At 34.9% G+C, this 20016-nt stretch overlaps 1 protein-coding gene across 26 annotated transcripts in view; it reads right to left on the reverse strand.

Annotated features, from left to right (window-relative positions):
* Positions 1-20016, reverse strand: part of SLCO6A1 (solute carrier organic anion transporter family member 6A1) — a 98266-nt gene that overhangs the window by 45212 nt on the left and 33038 nt on the right. For 15 of the 26 annotated variants that reach the window (XR_014838436.1, XR_014838437.1, XR_014838441.1 and 12 more), the window contains 4 exons: positions 18438-18553; positions 17488-17600; positions 11370-11514; positions 4100-4295 (listed from right to left, as the gene is read on the reverse strand). Coding sequence is in view for 19 of the 26 variants with exons in the window: in XM_085014130.1 (XP_084870256.1) it covers positions 4100-4295; positions 11370-11514; positions 17488-17600; positions 18438-18553 (570 nt within the window). In the remaining 7 variants the exon portion in view is untranslated. The remainder of the gene's footprint in view (positions 1-4099; positions 4296-11369; positions 11515-17487; positions 17601-18437; positions 18554-20016) is intronic. The other 11 variants (XR_014838440.1, XR_014838439.1, XR_014838438.1 and 8 more) reach the window with 3 other exon arrangements.

A 20016-nucleotide genomic window follows, 5' to 3' on the forward strand; every position in this document is an offset into this window, starting at 1 on the left:
TATCTTTTTGTTTTGTGTATCCCTAAAATACTTATTGCAGATATAATTTTACTACTTTTGTCTTTTAATCTTCCTACTAGATTTCTATGTGGCCGATTTACTATCTTTTCTTCATATTCCTGTTACTGATGAGTTTTTTCCTCTTGTAATTTTCATGTTTCTAATAATGGCCTTTTCTTTTTCAGTTAGAAAAGTCCTTTTAATAGTTCTTATAAAGCTACTGGAGTTTTCTTTGTGGTAAAGTGTTCAACTACAAATTTGGTTTGCTAGATATAAAAATTAGCTATTATTCTTGTGAGTTTGTGTCTTTCAAAGGATTTATTCATTTCATGGAAGTTGTCAAATTTTACAGGCATAAATCTTTTCAAAATATTAATCTGTTATCTTTTTGTTTTGTTTTGTTTTTTGTCTTTTCTAGGCCTGCATCCGTGGCATATGGAGGTTCCCAGGCTAGGGTCCAATTTGAGCTAATGGCCACTGGCCTATGCCACAGCCACAGCAACACCAGATCTGAGCTGAATCTGCGACTTACACCACAGCTCACAGCAATGCTGGGCCCTTAACCCATGAGCGAAGCCAGGGATTAAACCTGCAACCTCATGGTTCCTAGTCAGATTTGTTAACCACTGAGCCACAATGGGAACTCCCCATATTGTCTTTTTAATATTGGTAGAATCTACATTAACATCATACCTCTAACTCCTGACTTAGGTAATTTTCTCTCTGTAGTGGTTTAGCAATTTTATTAATTTACTCAAATAACACCTGTGATTTTACTGATTTTATCCACTGTTTTTCTCATTTTTACTCTACTAATTTCTGTTCTGCTCTCAACTGTATCCTTTGTTCTACATACTCTGGAATCAGGCATTGATGTTTTTATTTGTTTAGGGTTGAAACAAATGTCATTGGTTTGAGATGTTTTTTCTTTTCTAGTACAAACTTCTAATGCTATACATTTCCCCCTACACACTGTTCTGGCAGCATCCCACACATTTTTAATGTGTGTCCTCATTTTCATTCATTCCAACATATTTTACAATTTCTCTTTTGGAAAAATTATTTGACCCAAAGTTTATTTACAATCTTTTTTCATTGTCCAAATATTTAGGGCTTTTTCAGACATCTTTATTAAGTTATTTCTAATTTAATTCCATCATGGTCAGAAACTTTACTGCGACTGTATTATCTGATCCTTTAAATTTGCTGAGTCTTGTTTTACAGAACATGGTCTACTTTGCTAAGTACTTCATGTATACTTGAAAAGAATGCATATTTTGCTTTGTTACATGAAATGTTCTACAAACATCAATTAGGTCAATTTGGTTGATAGTGTTATTCAAATCTTTTGTATCATCACTGTTTTGTTTTGACTTCTGTTAAGAAAGGGTTATTGAAACGGTTGACTACACTTGTATGTTTTTACATTTCTCTTCGCAGTCTATAAGTTTTTGCTCCACATATTTTAAAGCTTTTTTATTTGGTTGAGAATCATTTAGGGTTGTTTTAATTTTTGATGAATTGGCCAATCTGTAAGAAACAGTAACATTATTTTTTCCTGATAATATTCTTTGCTCTCACATCTACTTGGTCTCTGATATCATACTCCAGCTTTCTTTTGACTATCATTAGCACGTTACATCTTTTCCCATCTTTTTACATATAATCTACTTGTGCCTGTATTTAAAGTACATTTCTTTCACGCAGTATATAATTAGGTTTTGCTTTTTTAAAACCAAATTGTAGATTCTATGCTTTTTAACTGAGATATTGCAACCAATTATATTTAATGCAATTACTACTATGGTTAGGTTTGAATAAATCTTCTTTCTACATATTTTATATTTATTCTATCTCTTCTTTGTTCTCTTTTTCCACGCTTCTACCTAATTTGAGATCAAGTGGTTTATAAAATTTTATTTTAACAACCTATGTTGGCTTATTAGTTGTGAGTCATTGTTTTTTAGAAGTTGCTTCAGGGTTTATACTACACATTTTGACTTAATAGAGTCTACCATCATATTACATGATAGTACCTCATGGAAACCCATATTACATGTTAATCTGTTTAAAGCAATTATTTTTAAAAGGATTTAAATAGGAAAAAATATTTAACTATATCGTTTCCTTTGCTTTGTGTATTTCATATTTTCATCTGGTGTCATTTTATTTCAGCTTGAAAGACATCCATTAATACTTCACATAGTTTAAGTTTGTTGACTGAAAACTATTTATATTTTTATGCCTAAAATTATTTCTCCTTCATTTTTGATAGATATCCTGATTTTATATAGAATTATGGATTGACTTTTTTTCTATCAGTACATTAAAGAAATTGTTCCACCATCTTTTTACCTGCATTGCTTTTGATGTAAAATCAACTGCTGCACTTATCTTTGGTCCTTCTTATTTAAAGTATCTTTTCTACCTCCAACTGCTTTTAAGATTTGCACTTTTTACTTACTTTCAGAAAATTTGATTATTATGTACTATGATGTAATTTTCCTCATGTTTCTTGTACTTAATGTTGCCCTGTTTTTTAGGTCTGTAGATGTATAGGTCAGAGTAAATTTTAATGTTTTACACATCATTTCTTCAGATATTTTCTTTCCCAAAGCTCCTTCCTTTGTCAGTTCTTTTCTTTCAGGACTTTCTATATATTGTTCTATTGTCTTCCGAACCAATAATTTCTGATGAGAAAATCACAGTCATTTGTATTACTGCACCTATAAGTACTATTTTAACATTCTTATTTGATAATGCCACTATCTGGATCCCCTATGGGTCAATTCTCTCATCTGTTTTGTCTCACGATTTTTGGCCATGAATTTGGCCTGTCTGGTATTTTTTTAATGCAAGACTCTTGTCTACAAACACTTACAGCACTGTATGAGACTATCTTTCAGAGTGTTAACTCTGTCTTTCTGTTGTTAAGCACCGGCCTACCAAATTAATCCAACTAGAGACAAATTAACTCCTGGCTGGGTTAGAGTACTTTAGGGAGGGCCTCACTTTTAGGTCTTAACCTTACAGAGATATCAACTGAGAACATGGTGTTCACCATGGTTCCTCCCCAACACCACATTCTAAAGTGGAACTCTTATCTACAAAGCATCATAATACTGGTGAAATTTTTCTCACTTTTTACAAGATTTCTACTGGATTTCAGCCTCTTGGCTTCATAATTCAGCAAATCCACAACAGAGTGTTATTTCATTTGTCTACGTCTCTCCTTACTCCTATCCCACTCCATGCCCTAACTTTTATTGCTTTAGGCCCATAGGCCTATCAAAATTTTCTGCCAGTTTTTTGGTCATCTAACTAGATGTTTTTCACCTAGATGCTTTTCCAAAATTCCCAGCTTCTTGCCAACCTCCAGAAATAGTAAATATACTCAAAGAAAAAGTAACTACAGAAAGTTACTTCTCCTCAAAGTTTGCCTTTCTCCAAGATTTTGGTCTTTAAATACCTAGTTGCCTAAACAACTTTCTGATGCTTTTAAACAAATCTTTGAAAACCTCTTCCAGGTATTCTCAGTGGGAGCACTGATCTGCCATAAGCCACTTCATTGTAGCTGAAGTATTTTCTTTACTTATATTACTTGCTTAATCCTTTGGTTTCCAATTCAGTTCTGTTTCCTCCTTTAATATCAATCTCCGCCCAGTTCTTAGAATTTCTGCATGTTTAACTTAAAGGAGACATTACTCATACATACTCTCAGATGTCTTCAGTCCCATTCTTGATAAGAAAGCAGAAATACCAATTCAGGAACAAAGGTAAGACTGGTTTTGTACAGACAGTTAGTATGGTCTCCTAGTCACTACTCACTTCAATACAGAATTCTACTTCCAGGTTCTGATTCACTTCAATGTATTTTTCTTTAGACTATATGAAAGCATAAGCAGTTATACAACAAGCTACCACAATATTTCTGCCCTTAAAATGAAAAGTGAAACTATGCTTTGTGTTTCTTTTATGTGTTCAATAATTCTGAGAATGATATGAGCATATTATGTTACCAGATAAATAATTATTACTTGACAAAGAAATATGTTGTTGGGTTTGGATGTAAAAATCTAATATATAAAATTATATTTACCCGCCATAATCTTCATTGATGCCAGCAAACGGTATTGCATCACAGTGTACCAAAATTACAAATGCAAGTAGTACAAGTGATATAGCAGATGTAACCATTACAAATCTCATAAGGCTTTTACAAGTCATTTGTAACTTGGAAATAATGATACCTCCCAGAATCTGGCCAAGTGCACCTCCTGGAATTAAAACAAGTCCTAAAAGAAAGAAGGAAGAGAAAACACAGTTAAAAACAGTCAGCTAAAGATAGTACAGAAAATTCAAATATTGATGTAATCCCCTCTGCCCTAAGCATACAGCAAATACAGATTTAACTAAGAGACCAAGAGAAAACTTAAAGGCATGATGAATACCCCAGAAAACCTGAACCTTAAAAGAAATACAGATTTGTGAGTGGGGCTAAAGCTTCAGGCTTAAAGGACTTGGAATAAGAGACTCCACAAAGTGTTTTACAACAGGTATAAGAAATACAATGAAAGGAATACCAGAGAAACATTCAAAAATTGTAGGGAGTTACTTTCATGGCTCAGTGGAAACTAATCTGACTAGTATCCATGAGGACACAGGTTCAATTCCTGGCCTTGCTAAGTGGGTTAAGGATCCGGCATTGCCATGAGCTGTGGTGTAGGTCACAAAAGCGGCTTGGATCCCGAGTTGCTGTGGCTGTAGAGTAGGCCAGCAGCTATAGCTCCAATTAGACCGCTAGCCTGGGAACCTCCATATGCTGCAGATTCGACCCTAAAAGACCAAAAAAAGAAGAAGAAAAGAAAAATTGTAGCAAAGAATGAGAAATTTCAACAATTTAAGAAATATTGGTCCTGGGAATAAAAGCACACTCCTATTACCAAGAAAAAAATAAATACAAATAAGTATTAAATCACATAAGGAAATAAAGTGAGGAAATGTCACAACATCAATGCTAAAGTGAAAACCATAAAAGCTTTCAGAGAGCCTCTTACTCGCCAAAGAATTTATTTATGGCTAATTTTTTATTTATGGCTAATTTATTTATGGCTAATTTCATAAACTTAATGAAATTAATAACCTAGATCAAACATATACACACTCCTCCTCCCTGAGTAGTTGTGGGTAGTGAACTGCAAATGAGTAGTTAAAATTTTCTAAACCTGAGGGGGATAAAATGAATACAAAATTAACCCATTGAGAGGAGAGAGAATGGAGGGGAGGGGAAAGGCAAAAGAGAAATGTAATAAACAAAATACACAATTAAAAAGTTAAAATATGTTAGAATTCACAATAATGATAAATGGATACAACAACTATTAAAAAGACAGATTATAAAATATGATACTTAAAATGGAAAGTTTGAAAGTAAAGTAGTAAAAAACTGTGTACCATGAAAACGTAGATCATGAACATGTATAAATCTAATGACACTGTATAAAATAAATTATGTAAACACTGCCTAGATTTCAAGAAAATTAAAATCTATAAACAAAGTGTTTTAATTTGGCTTTCTCAGAGATAGAGATACAGCTTACAACATTATTAAAGATACAGAAAGTATTAACTGATTTGAATAAGCAGTTATTTTAAAAGAGAAATAAAAGTCAATGTCAATGAACTAAAATGTCTTTTCAATAATGCATGGCTTAAGTAAAAACATGCTGATGAGAATTAAAAAGGCTTATAACTGAACAATAATACAAATTACTCTAAATGTATGAGATGCTACTAAAGAAAATCTACGAATAATGCTACCTCCATCATAGCTTGTTAGGAGAACTAAGTGAGTTAATAGTTAAGTGCTTAGAATAGTGTCTGGTCACATAGCAAGCATTACATGAGTGTTTGTTAAATGGTAGATACTTACAAATTCACTTATTAGAAAAAAAGTACAAATAGAGTAGGGGCAATACTGACTAAGAAAATTTGGGGAATTGGAAATGAATTAGGAGACTTCAGAGGGTGAACAATGAGGTTGTAGGTAAGGAAGTCAACCACATTTTACCTGGTAATCTCAGGAATTAAGGCAGTAGGTATGACTGAAACTGAGAGTGCAGTAAACTTAAAAAATGAGGACTGCATGGCAGTCTATATAAAATATTTGATCTCAAATTCCTATCCCCACCCATAATGCCAGAGGATCCTAGGTTTATTCAGTTTGAACCTAACATTTCTGGAGTTGAGAAAGCAAAGTATATCTATGAGCAGAAAACTGAGAACACAACTCAGCTAAGAAAATATTGGCTATCAGGCTTATTGCCTTAGGCAGTAAGAAAATACTGAACACTGGGAGTTCAACAATTAAATAGCTGGGTCCTTGAGGGACTACCCTAAAAGTACACAAAACAGTTGAAAATTAAACTGCAAAGCACAGAACTTCCAACTAAATTTTTATGTAAATATGTTATCGGTGCACAGAAAAATATGCAAATCGCAATTACATATGTGGTGAATTTTCAAAGTGAATATACCTATGTATCTAACACCCAGGTCAAAAATCAAACATTACCAGAAGACCAGGAGGCTCTTCTGTGAGCTTATAGGATTTTATAAATATGGATCATAAAGTATGCATACTTCATGTCTTACTTTATTGGACATGATTTTGAAAAATTCAACCATGTTTTTGTATATGGCAATAGATCATGCCTTCTCATTGCTCAATAGCATTCTAGTATATGCATACACCACAACTTATTTATTCACTGTGATGGTACAAACTGTGCTGCTACTTTACTTTTTTTTGTGGGGGCGGGGGGGGGGCACACTTGCAGCATATGGAAGTTCCAAGGCTAGGGGTCAAACTGGAGTTGCAGGTGCCAGCCACAGCCACAGCCACAGCTACATGGGATCCAAGCCACATCTGCAACCTACACCACAGCTCATGGCAACACTGAATACTTAACCCACTGAGCAAGGCCAGGGATCAAACCTGCATCCTCATGGATACTAGTTGGGTTCCTTACTGCCGGGCCTCAAAGGGAACTCCTTTGCTGCTACTATAAAAGTTTATGTAATTGTCCTTTTCTAAGCATCTGCATTTCTGTTGGGTATATTCTTAAGAGAGGAACTTATGTTGGCTATATAACTAGGAGTTTAATTCCTGGGTCAGGGAATATGTATAGGCTCAGATTTTATGATACTGCCAAACAGATTTATAAAATGATAAAACAATTTACACTCTCACCAGTAGTAGATAAAATGTCAATTTCTCCACATCGATGACAATATATATGTCTTTTTAATTTTAGCAATTCTAGTGAATGGGTAATAGTATTGCATTTCCCTGAAAAACCATTGAAGGTGGGTACATTTTCACATGAATATTGGCCAATTTATATCACCCTTTTATATAATGCTTGTTCAAGTCTGTTGTCCATTTTTATTGGATTAGCTGCCTTTTTATTATGGTCAGATTTTTTTACACATTCTGGACACAAATACCTCGTAGAATATTTCTATTGAAGATTGTTTTGCATGCATTTTTACTCTTTTTTTTTTTTTTTTTTTTTTTTTTTTCTGTCTTTTTGCTATTTCTTGGGCCGCTCCCGCGGCATATGGAGGTTCCCAGGCTAGGGGTCGAATCGAGCTGCAGCCACTGGCCTACGCCAGAGCCACAGCAACGCGGGATCCGAGCCGCGTCTGCAACCTACACCACAGCTCACGGCAACGCCGGATCATTAACCCACTGAGCAAGGGCAGGGACCGAAACTGCAACCTCATGGTTCCTAGTCGGATTCGTTAACCACTGCGCCACGACGGGAACTCCGCATTTTTACTCTTCATGCTAACATTTGATGAACAGAAGTTCTAATTTTAATGTAACACCACATCTTTTTTCCTTTATAGTTATGTCATTTGTGTCTTGTTTAATAAATCTTTGTCTTCTGCAATACAATGAAGGTACTTTCCTATCCCTTATTTATTTATTTATCTATTTTGCTGCATCTACAGCATGTGAAATTTCCCAGGCCAGTGATCGAGCCTGCACAATAAGAGCAACCCAAGCCACTTCAATGACAATGCTGGATCCTTAACCTGCTGCACCACAAGAGAACTCCGCCTATGCCTTATTTTAAAAAGCTTCATTGTTTTACCATACACACTGAGATATGCAATCCATCTAGCATTGGTATCTATGTATGTAGTGAGGTAGAGGTCAAGATTTATCTTTATTTAAATGCATTATAATTTATTTATTGGACAATTTTCTATTACCCTCTGATGCTTTACATCCTGCAAGGAGAAGCACTGACTGCTTTTTGTTCTATATTTCCAAAGATGTTGATAGAGTGAACATCCTTGGATAAGCAAGATAGTGTCCCCCTTTAGAGCACATTTGTTGTGGCTTCGTTATGCTAATGCCATGGCTCCAATTTCAAAATACAGAATTGGTAATCATATTTTGCAGATTTGTACTGCATATACTCCTAAACTCCAAAAGTGATACTGGAATACATATATTGCTAAGTCTGTTCCTCAGGTATGATCCAAAGGAACAAAATAGAATCCCAGGAGCAAAAAGTAAAGTCCTAACTTTGATTATGGATTTTAAAGGAAGCAGGGGTAGTAAGAAATGCAATATCTCAATTCAACAGACTTTATGTTCAGTGAAAAAAATTATCAGGGGCTTGAGGTTTAAGGTAGATTAACCACCAACTGAATTCTGTTCTCCCTATAGCTCTGGATATTCCATACATTTTGATGTAACTAAATTTTTGGCACAGATCAATGGCACTTAATATGCTGTCTTGGGCACTGCCAGTCTTCTTCTGCATTCTACTAAGATCCAAAGAAAAAGACTAATTCTCATTTACATATAAAGCCACAAATATACCGAGGCAGTACTCCCTCAGAAGTACCAAAATTATTCTTCCATTTACCACAAGAGGGGCAGGTCAGGATTAATCGTGACTACCACTAGTCTATGATGTCTAAAGCTTTAAATGATAGGTGATATTTAGTAAGCTATAGAGTCAGAGGCCTGACTCAATGGCTCTGACTTTGGTGTTTTCACACTATCATCAGCAAAGGTGAGTGATGAAACGTAACAAAATCCAGAAGACTGCTCATCAAGGTTTAGGGGGACTCTGCAGACAGAATCACAATGCTCTATGACTCTGGGAGTTAAAGAAAAATTGTGCCTCTGCCCCCCCCCCAAAAGCCTGCCTGGCTTCACTTCGGATTCTTGACTATTGGAGCCAGTAGACAACTCACATGGACATTCTCTTTGGTCTTTTATATCAGCTAACTCACAGACCTACACTGGATATTAATCAGCAAGCTGTAGTATGCTTCCGATCTGGGGTACCACAAACGTAATGACCTGTTTAAGCTACAAGGCTCCATGGCTGATGATTTTGTATGCTGGAGCGTTTAGAAAAGTGAAGAAGCCTTTGCTCAGAAGCATCACTGGTTGTACAGGACTCACTGACTCCCTGAAACAGCTGCATTTAAAAGCAACTCTTAGCTTACTACTGGACTCTTGTTACAACCAAAGCTCTGACCCAAAGAGACTTTTGATTTTGTGGACGGATATTCTCATTTTGAGATGAATCAAAACAGACTCACAACAGATAAGCCTTACTTATAAACTGGAATCGGTATATTCACGTCATAGGGGTGATCACAGAGAACTTCAAATGTTTAAAGAAATACCACTAGTAGATAACATAGCTCTCCAAAGACTGAGGAAATCTCTATTAAATGAAGTTATTTTTGGTTACTCAAGGAAGCTTTCTAGACAGAGTACGGATACACTATCACATACACCCTCAAGGCAGTTATCTCTATTACTCAAAGAGCAATCCTACTAGAAAAGGTGGTACAAAATGTATCCCCAATTTAATTCGAAATAATTAATGACATCACCTCATCCCTGGAGAACACTCTAGTCAGCCTCAGTCACTGATCAGCATTGTTACAGACGATAAAATTGATAAAACTTCATCCTTGCAGGCCATGGTAGAATATATGCAATTGCTAATGCATTCTGTTATACCTGGATTAATACCTCAGGCTAAGTGAAAAGATCAGTACAGAAACTTAAGGAGAAAGCCATTTTACTTTCCAAGGTAGACCCTGAGGGTCAAGAAATTTGTTCAGCTGGCTGGGTCCAGAATTTTACCAACATGACTGAGGCCAAACCTGCAGGTGGCCTTATCCTGTTCTTTGGAATCTTGCTGATATTAGCCTTAAGACAAATTAAATGGATTTAGTCCCTATCTCTGTTAATCAGATTAATCAGAATGGCAAACAATGTGGTACACTTGTAGAAGTATCTGTCATTATGGCCCTTCAAACTGTCATGTTTGGCTTGGACTATGCACAGTCTGACAACGTTGTGGCCTTTATCACAAAATCTACTCAATAATAGTCAATGTTTTTGCACATCTTAACATTTGTTTTTAATTTTGCCCACATGTTTTATGTTCTTTCTTCCCCTTCTTTTTTTAATTTATTAATCAAAATTTTCAAATTAATATACTCTTTCACTAGCCTTTTTACTATTCTTTTACTGGTTACCTGCAAGTTATAGCATGCATCCCTGACTTTTTACAGCATAAAATGAATAACCATATTTACCATCTTCCCATTAATGCTAGAAGCTTACAACATTTCATTTCATTTGCCACCTCTTTTAGAGAGCCAATTCTCAGTATCTAGTAAAAGTGATGTACAAAACTACAGTGACTCTTCAATGTCTAAACATAAATCCATTTTTACAAATGTGAACAAGGAGACATGTACAAGTCTACTTGTTACTATACTGTGTGGAAAAGTGAAAAAGTTGGATGCAATTTCATTTTCATTAATATGATAATGGATAAAGAGTATTAAAATAGAACCCCATAACACTGTTAAAATGCACTGAATAGAGATCAACATGAATCTGATGAACATAATTTCAGATGAAAGTAACAGAAGAGTACATACAAAATGATATATGAATTTTAGAAATAGATTGTTTGAAAATAGTTACATAAGAGGTATAACTATATAAACGTGTGAAAAGGATGAACTCTAATTTTAGAAGAGTTGTTAACCTGTGGGGAGAGAGGGAAAGAAATGGGATAAGGGAGAGGTACAGAAGTCTTACAAGGTTTTATGTGTTAAAAATTTTGATGCAATGATGGCAAAGTGCTCATATTTTTAAAATTTGGGCAAGCAGTATTTAGGTATTTAAAATTTAAGCAAACACTCCTACTACACCTACTTTTTGCTTATATAAAATATTTCATAAGTACATTTCAGAAACTTAACATAAAAATATCACTGTGAGTACAATGAGCAGAAATGTCTACCTGCAATTGTCGTTGCCTCACTGTGTGTTAATATAAACTGATTTTCTATATATAGAGGCAAAAATTCAGATGCTCCAATCATAACTAAAGACTCTGAAGCTCTACACAGAGATAGGTATATAAATATTGGAGACTTGATCAGAATCTGAAATAGAAATAAGTTACATATAGATTATTTTATTTTGTTAGGTAAAGAGGAATATATATACCCTTTAATGACCAATAAACACAAAAAGTTTACCTTTTCCAATCTTAACTGAAAAAATATGTATGTATATAAAGACCCCCCCAAAATTTTTAAATTCACCAACATATACTTACTATACAAGAAAAGGAGCATTTGAACTATTTTTATTTGTTATTTGATCTCCTTTCAGCTATAATTTTTATTTGTGGATCTAGCAGTTAACTAGAACTGCTAGAACTAAAATATTAATTCTCAAACTAAATTTCTGTTCTCCTAGATATGTATATATCTAAAAATACCTAGTGGTGTTTTATGTTTGTACTTTTTTTTTTTTTCCTCTGTCTTTTAGAGCCGCACCAGCAGCACATGGAGGTTCCCAGGCTAGGGGTAGAATTGGAGCTGCAGCCGCTGGCCTACACCACAGCCACAGCAACACGGGATATGAGCTGTGTCTGCGACCTACACCACAGCTCACAGCAAGGCCAGATCCTTAACCTACTGTGAGAGGCCAGGGATCAAACCCGTGTCCTCACGGATGCTAATCGGGTTCTCCAACCACTGAGCCACGACAGGAACTCCCATGTTTGTACATTTTTAAACTAACTTAAAATTTCTTTTTCTAGCCCTAAACACCATTTTTAAAATCTAATCATTTTTCTGCACATTCATCTAATTTATCTTCTGAATGCTATTTAACATTACACAATGTAATTCCACAATATTTATCCACTCCCATAGGGCTAAATACTTAGGCTGACTTCAACTCTGTACTAGCGCAAACAAACTTCATTAAACATTCCTGTGCATGCACCTTTAAGAAAATAGGATAGAGTGTCTTTGGAAGTACATATCCTAAAAAGGAACTGCTAGGGCATTGAGATTTAATATACTTCATCCAATTATTTCTCCAAATTTTTCTCCAGAATGATCACTTTATACTCCCACCATAATGTAAGAGAGTTCCACTTTCTTCATGGAGTAACTTACACTCTCTAAAAGTCATCAGAGCAATATTTTTTGATTTTACATCACTTTCCAGAACTTTGCCATTCTCCAGAAAAAAAAGCATCAAACTTTGAAAAGTCTTTATGACTGCCTCAACAAAGCAAGGAATGCTGCATGACTTTTGAGATTGGATCATAAAAATGACAATATGACTTCTGCTGGGAACTCTCACTCTCTCAGGACTCTGGTTATCATGTTACGAGAAAGGCCAGGCCAGATGAAGAGGCTACATGGGGGCATTCTAGCAAACAGTCAATATTACAAGATAGTATCTGAGTCAACAAGCCTTGAGATGATTCTATCCCCTAGACTTAGTTCACTGTAACTGACCACAGGTAAAGCTGAGAGGAGTAAGCCTGGCACAAATTGCAGAGGAATTTAAATGCTCTATTATTTTGAGCCACTAAATTTAGGGGTGGTTTGTCATGTAGCAGTAGAAAATTGGCACACCCCACATAATCACACACACTTTAATATTAGCTGACTTTCAAAATTTTGCCATGCTGGTAAATGTATAGTATTACAATGCTTTATTTTTTCATTCCTCTAATTTCAAATATAACTGAGCATTTCTTCATATAATTCTTGGCTATTTATGATTCTTTTGTGTGTAAGAACTGCCTATTTGTACTTCTATTAGGCTTCCTGAAATTTCTGTATAGATTTCTTATAATTCTTGGTTTATTCTAAATATTAATCTCTTGTTGGATTTACATATCTGTTGCTCATCTTTTAACACTGTCTATAGCTTACTTCTTTTAAAAGAAATATTTTACTTAATGTAATCTAGTCATAAATTATGCTATTGCCATCTTTTCAAAGAGGATGTCAGAAAATGCCTTGAGAAAAAAGAAAATAAAAAGAAAAATTTTCAAACTGTAGGGGATGCAACAAATGTAGTACTGAGGCAAGTTTATAGCAATATACAGTTCTACATAAAGAAATCTTTTAAAAAATCTCAGTACCAAGTAACCTAACCTACTATCTAAAGGAACTAGAAAGAAAAGCAGGAGTTCCTGTTGTGGCTCAGTGGGTTAAGAACCCAATATAGTGTCCGTGAGAATGCAGGTTTGATACCTGGCCTTGCTCAGTGGGTTAAGAATCCAGCATTGCCACAAGCTGCAGCACAGATCACAGATAACAGCTTGGATTTGGCGTTGCTGTGGCACAGACCTGCAGCTGCAGCTCCAATATGACTCCTAGCCAGGAACTTCTATAAAGAAAAAAAGAGAGAGAAAAGAGCAAACGAAGCCCAAAGTCAACAGAAGGCATGAAATAATAATGATAATAGAGGAAATAAAGACCAAAAAATAACTTAAAAGATCAACAAAACCCAGGGATTTTTTTTAAGATTAAACAAATTGATAATCCATAAACTAGGCTCATTAGGAATAAAAAAAAAAGAGATGACCCAAAAACAAAATAAGAAATGAAGGGAAAAATTACAACCAATGTCACAAAGATACAAAAAAATCATGAGAATAAAACAAATAGACATAGGGCCAACGAACAGACGACCTAGAAGAAAATGATAAATTTTCTTAACATTAGCCTTGTTAACCCTTGAATATATGGTAGAGCACAAAGAGAAGGCTATAGCTGGCTGTAAAACTTGTTACCAAGGAAAATAGGATGCTACTCTTCCTCTAGTGGTCAGGCTCTAATATGCAACATTAAGTCAGGCTTAAGTCAAAGTACCAAACCCTAACAAGGAAAATCTCTCTGCCTGTGAGATCTACCACAAAGAAGCAAAAACTGACACTTAGTTCTACCTCCTACTCATTCCCAAAAGGTCATATGAGACGAGGGATTATAACCATTACCCACTGTACAAATCCACTCTTCCTTATATGAATTCCTCTCTAACCTTCATTGCTTAATTGACTCAAAAGTAAACACCAATCTAGCAGAGAACACTGACTGATCCTTTATTAGCAGGGAAGACATGCTCTACTTTAATTTCATCTACACAGCTTTATAGATAGGCTCTACTAAGAAACTCATCTTTGGCAAGTGCTAAACCATAAAACAAGGCAAGCCAGTAGGAAGGTCAGTCATATGAATAGAGTGTAGGTGAAGCAGGCTCTGGTTGAGCAGGGGATGTACAGAGAGCCATCTTGAGTGGCCTGACAAATATCCAGCACAGTGACACTAGACAATTAAAAAGAGATGAATAAGAAAAACTAAAATAGTAATCCCTTATATTGTATTACTATGCACCAGGCATTGTTCTAAGCACCTTACATCTTTTAATATATAAGATATACACTACTATTACCATCATTTTATAGAAGAGAAATGAAGGCATACAAATACGCCAAAACTATTTGAGAGCCATTTTAAATACTGGGCTTCAACAACTGTTAACTTATACTCATTTAGAAATGAGATGGGTATGGTTCCATCATAACTCTTTAAAAGAGTAACAAGTTACTCAATTTAAATTACACATCAATTCATACTTGAGAAAATAAGAATTTTTCAAATTATTGTTTATATAAAGTCCAGGCAAGCTCAAAGCAAGGAAACTTCATTTTCACTCTGATTTGCTCTTGGCCACTTTGTGGCAGTGTGTTAGGAACATCACAAGGTGGTTTTTTCGTTCTCGTAACCTTCCTTCTTTCTAGGACAAGCACCTACCAGACACTAAATGTGTAAGCCAAAGACATGTGCAGAACCTACTGTGTAATTGTCCTTTCAGAATTAGGGTATGTCCAAAGATCGCTAATAAACTAAATCACTGATTCAATGCATAGTCCTAATTTCCAGAGTTTTGAAATAGTTGCTGCCAATTTTGCCAGTTTCAACTACTGGTTTTTCAGAGCTGAAGATTTTCTATGCTCCTTACTCTGCATTCTGCTGGAAGTCCCTTCTAATAAACTTTCAAAAGGATTAGATATCTTCTAGTTACCCACCTAGATAGGTGTCAGTCAGAAGTCTAAGACTGCTAATCAGACTTTATATTATTTTGTATCCTAACACTAGTAATTGAAGCACTCTATTTCCAAGAATGGAACATTAGAATTGGCTTCTTTTTCTTTCTTGCCTGGCGATAATCTTTTTAAAAAGAGTCATGCTTAAATTTCATGAAGATTGTATTTTAATTTTTTTCTTTTTTTTCTTTTCCGGGCCGCACCTACAGCATATGTAAGTTCCCAGGCTAGTGGTCAAATCAGAGCGACAGCTGCAGGCCTATGCCAAAGTCACAGCAATGCTGGATCCGAACCACATCTGCGATCTATGCTGCAACTTGTGGCAACACTGGATCCTTAACCCACTGAGCAGCGAGGCCAGGGATTGAACCCACATCCTCATGGACACTCTGTCCAGTTTTCAACCCACTGAGCCACAATGGAAACTCTAACAACTGTATCTTAATTTTTAACAGTGTGAAAAAAGTTATACCTAATTTATTTCCATATTGTTAAAATACACATATGTAATATTTTGTAAAAATTAAATAAAAATCTGAATGAAATAAAACCCATTACCATGAAGAGTTCATGATTCGATAAAAATAAACACTTTCGTGTTTGAATGAAAAAAAGTAAACAAAATTCCTGATTTTATATCATAAATCTATTCATTTTAAGAAGAATTAAACTAATATAATAAAAACTACTATCTATATATATGATATGATATTTTGAACGAACATCAATAAAACCATTAAGGATGGAGAAACCCATTTTGCCCAGGAATACAAGGTAAGATTTGACAAGAAGCTTTCTTCAGAAGAGAAGAAAGAAAAGAACATTTGAATTAGAAAGATTCATACCTACAAAGGTAGAGAATTATAAAAGTACCCGATATGTCCTGGAAAGAGCAAGTGTGGGAGAGACAGGGATAAAATTCTGCAGTGTGGGAGAGACAGGGATAAAATCTGAGATGAGGTAGGAAAATTCAGTTGATGCTACTGTAAAGGGTCTTCAAAGTCCCACTAACGGAGCATGAAATTCATCTGCCTTGCACTGTGGAAAACTACTTAATAAAACCTCCATGTGAGAAACACAATTCTTCAGACAATATAAAGGATGAAGTTATAAATAGGAGAAAAGAAAAACAAAATGAATATAGAACCACTATTTGAAAGTTGAGTTATTTTTAAGCTATGTCTATACTGGAGGCCTTATTTCTTGCCCAGAAAAATACAGAGTTCTCCTCCATTTGATAATGAAGGAGATGTTTTCCATAAGATGTTTGTTAGTTTTGTTGCTTTGGCTGGTGGGTAAATAGAGGCAAAACTGAGTGACAACCCATGAAAAGTGCTTACAGGACCTTCATCTGTATAAGGTCCTATTGGTCATTCTGAAATAAACACTTCTAAATGAAAAAAAAAATTATTGTGAGAATATTTGTTAGCTTTCAGAATTCTCTTTTAAGCAATTTAAATATAATAAAAAGACAATAAAAAGATAATACCTAACTAAATTGCCTATTTATTCAGGAAAAAAATAAACCCAATATAATATAAAAGTCAAATTAAAATTAATAGAGTTCCTGCTGTTGTGGAGCAGGTTAAGAATCTGGCATTGTCTTTGAGGCAGCATGTGTTCAATCCCTGGCCCAGAGGAGTGGGTTAAGGATCTGGTGTTGCTGTAGCTATGGCTTAGATCACAGTTATAACTCGGATGCAATCCCTGGCCCAGGAACTTCCATAAGCCAAGGGTGGAGCCAAAAAAAAAGCAATAGAAGAAGGAAAAATACTTGGTACCAGTTTCTGACACTAAGTAAGTTTTTGGCAATGTCACATAAGTGAAATGGGCCCTATTTTCCATTATCTATAAAATGAGTAAGTTAATTAAGACTTCAAAAGTTCCCCTCAGATTTAACTTGGATATTTTATAGTTATATTCTTAAATCCACTATTAGAAAATTATACATGTCAATTTAATTTGCTTGCTCATGTGAAATATTTTACTTTACCCAAAAAGTAGCAAGTAAGTCCTTGATGTTAGGTCCAAATTCCTGATCTTTGGATTGATCTCTGTCCAGCAAATAAGGCTGTCTATGTTTCCCAGCTTTTACCCTTGCTGTACCTATGCGTTAACATGTAAAAGCATTTTATCACATGTTCAAATAACAAAAACACATATAGTAAACATACATACACAATCCAGGATACCCAGTTTTTCTTGAAATGGCAAGTGAGCTATTTTTGAACAAGCTTCGGTCAATCTAATTAGGTAAAAGACATATTCTTTCAAAACAGTGCTGTCCTAAAGAACATTCTGTGATAAGGAAAATTTCCCATAACTGTATTCTCTAATACTGTCAGCATTATCTATACTGGGGCTATTAAACACTTGAAAGGTAGCTCCTATAAATGACTAAATATATTTTTAATTTAATTTAAAACTAAAATAGCCACATATGGCAAGTGGCTCTGCTATTTGACAGAAAACCCTAAAATATGAAAGCACAAACTTTGATACTACTAAAAATATTTTGTGCCAGGTAATGTACTACCATTAGGAGAGTATTTGATTTCTCTAATGTTACATATTTTAGTGTTTCCAAGAGAATTTTAATAATTATTTTATCTTATAACAATTCTATGGGGTAGTACATGTATTAAATAATGCTAGGTAAAATAAGCTTAAATATGCTTCTTTCATTAAGAAAATTTCTGAAATCTAGATAAAAGCATTTTTTAAAGAGGAATGACAAGAAGCAAAAATATGTACTAATGAAAGTCTATTCATGAAAGTATACATAAACTAACACTTGGCTACATATGGTTTTATTTGTTCAAGTCAGGTCACCATCCACAGTGGAAAGAAATGCAGTTCAGTCATATTCTGAGAATTGGGGATCAGGGTGGGGGTGAGGAAGATACTGTTCTTTAATTTAATGAGTAATTTTTTTATAGTCACCTCGTACATTGCGTGGAAAGCATGACAATGGTATTAATGTACACCATGCAATAACGGAGATAACAACAAAATTCATCCCCCAATTCCGCGGCTGGTGTTGCTTACTGTCTTCAATGCTTTAACAGAGAAAATGAAAATTCTCAACTTTGTATATTTCATTACAAAAAAAAAAACATAATTAAGCAGAGAGAGAGAGCATTTTCTGTTAATATGTCCCTGTTATTATTTGTTTTGCTGATATTGAGTGGTTGTGAGTAGTCCTACAGTCATGTGGTTCTCTTTGGTCCTGCAGGATACTGTTTTTTCCTTTCTCTTCTTTTCTCTTATTCTTTATTCTTTTTCAACTTTTTTTCTCCAACAGAAGCTATGCATTTAGGAGACTGACTATCTAACTCTCATTTCTTTTTTGAAATCATTCCTGCCCCTTTAGATCATGCACTCAATACTTCAGGGCAAGCCTGGACCTTTAAATTGCACAACTATTATTTATATGGGCGTTTAACCCTTTGACATATTCTTTCGAAATCTTTTCCTTACAAGGGACTACAGAGTCCCTTCTCTGAACTCTCAGATCCAGCATGTACTACCCTTCTAGTGATCATAACCTAATCACCTTTTGATAGCCTTTGTCTTCTGTCTTCCCTGTGGCTTTTCTTGACCTGCCTTTGCAAACCACAAAGCCTTGCAGTGGGCAGGGTGATATGGAAATGTGAAGGATCCTCTGCTAGGAGTTGCTGACTGTTCTCTTTTCATTCCCAGTTGTTTTGCAGCCTCGACCTTCTTTGTCTTCAACAATGCTCAGGTCATGATTTTGTAGGGAATTTTAATGGTTAAGTTATTTTGTATCATTTAAGGAGGAGAAGGGGAAGTTGACTACTACATAGCTTCCATTATCTTCAGTTCCACACACATTTAAATTAAGACTTTGTCCAACCAGCCATTGTGGGAAAATGTCTACATCCACAGGAACCATGGTTTTGGTGGTGCACCCCAGGCAACAAAGACCTACTGCCAACAGAACCTGGTGAGTAGCTTGCATATACACCTCATCTTTGATAGAATATGGAGAATATTCTCAGTTTATTCAGTGCTGGGACAACTCCTTATCAACTGCTATTTTATTCAGGGTCACAAAGTCCAACTTGCAATGATTACTTGTTATAATTTTGATTTCTATTATATAATAGGCACTTGTATGTGAATTTGCTATGCCCAGCTTATCACTAGGGCTATGTGTTTCCTTGTTAATTACAATATTCAGAAATTTTTTTCTCTCTCTCTTAAAGTATTTATAAAATTACAGTTTTTTTCATCTTTTAGAATTTTCTTCTCTTCTTCATTTGAACCCAGCTATGTATTCTAACTATATGTATGCATTAGTTTCAATTATTAGTTGTAATTACTTCCAATTTGACACACAAATTCAAGCATTACAAATCACAATGTTTTAATTATAACTTGAAATTATCAAATGCATCTGGAAGAGTAATTTTGCAAAAATAGTTCCTGAGTTTTGATGAATGACAATGAGTGAGGACTTATTCAACCATATAGAAAATGATATGATAAAGCTTTCATT

Source organism: Sus scrofa, chromosome 2, assembly GCF_054392235.1.
Source record: "Sus scrofa isolate SSC_HxYL_T2T_F1_AM1 chromosome 2, Sscrofa_HxYL_maternal_Yorkshire_Landrace_v2.0, whole genome shotgun sequence".
In the NCBI taxonomy this organism is placed as follows: Eukaryota; Metazoa; Chordata; class Mammalia; order Artiodactyla; family Suidae; genus Sus; species Sus scrofa.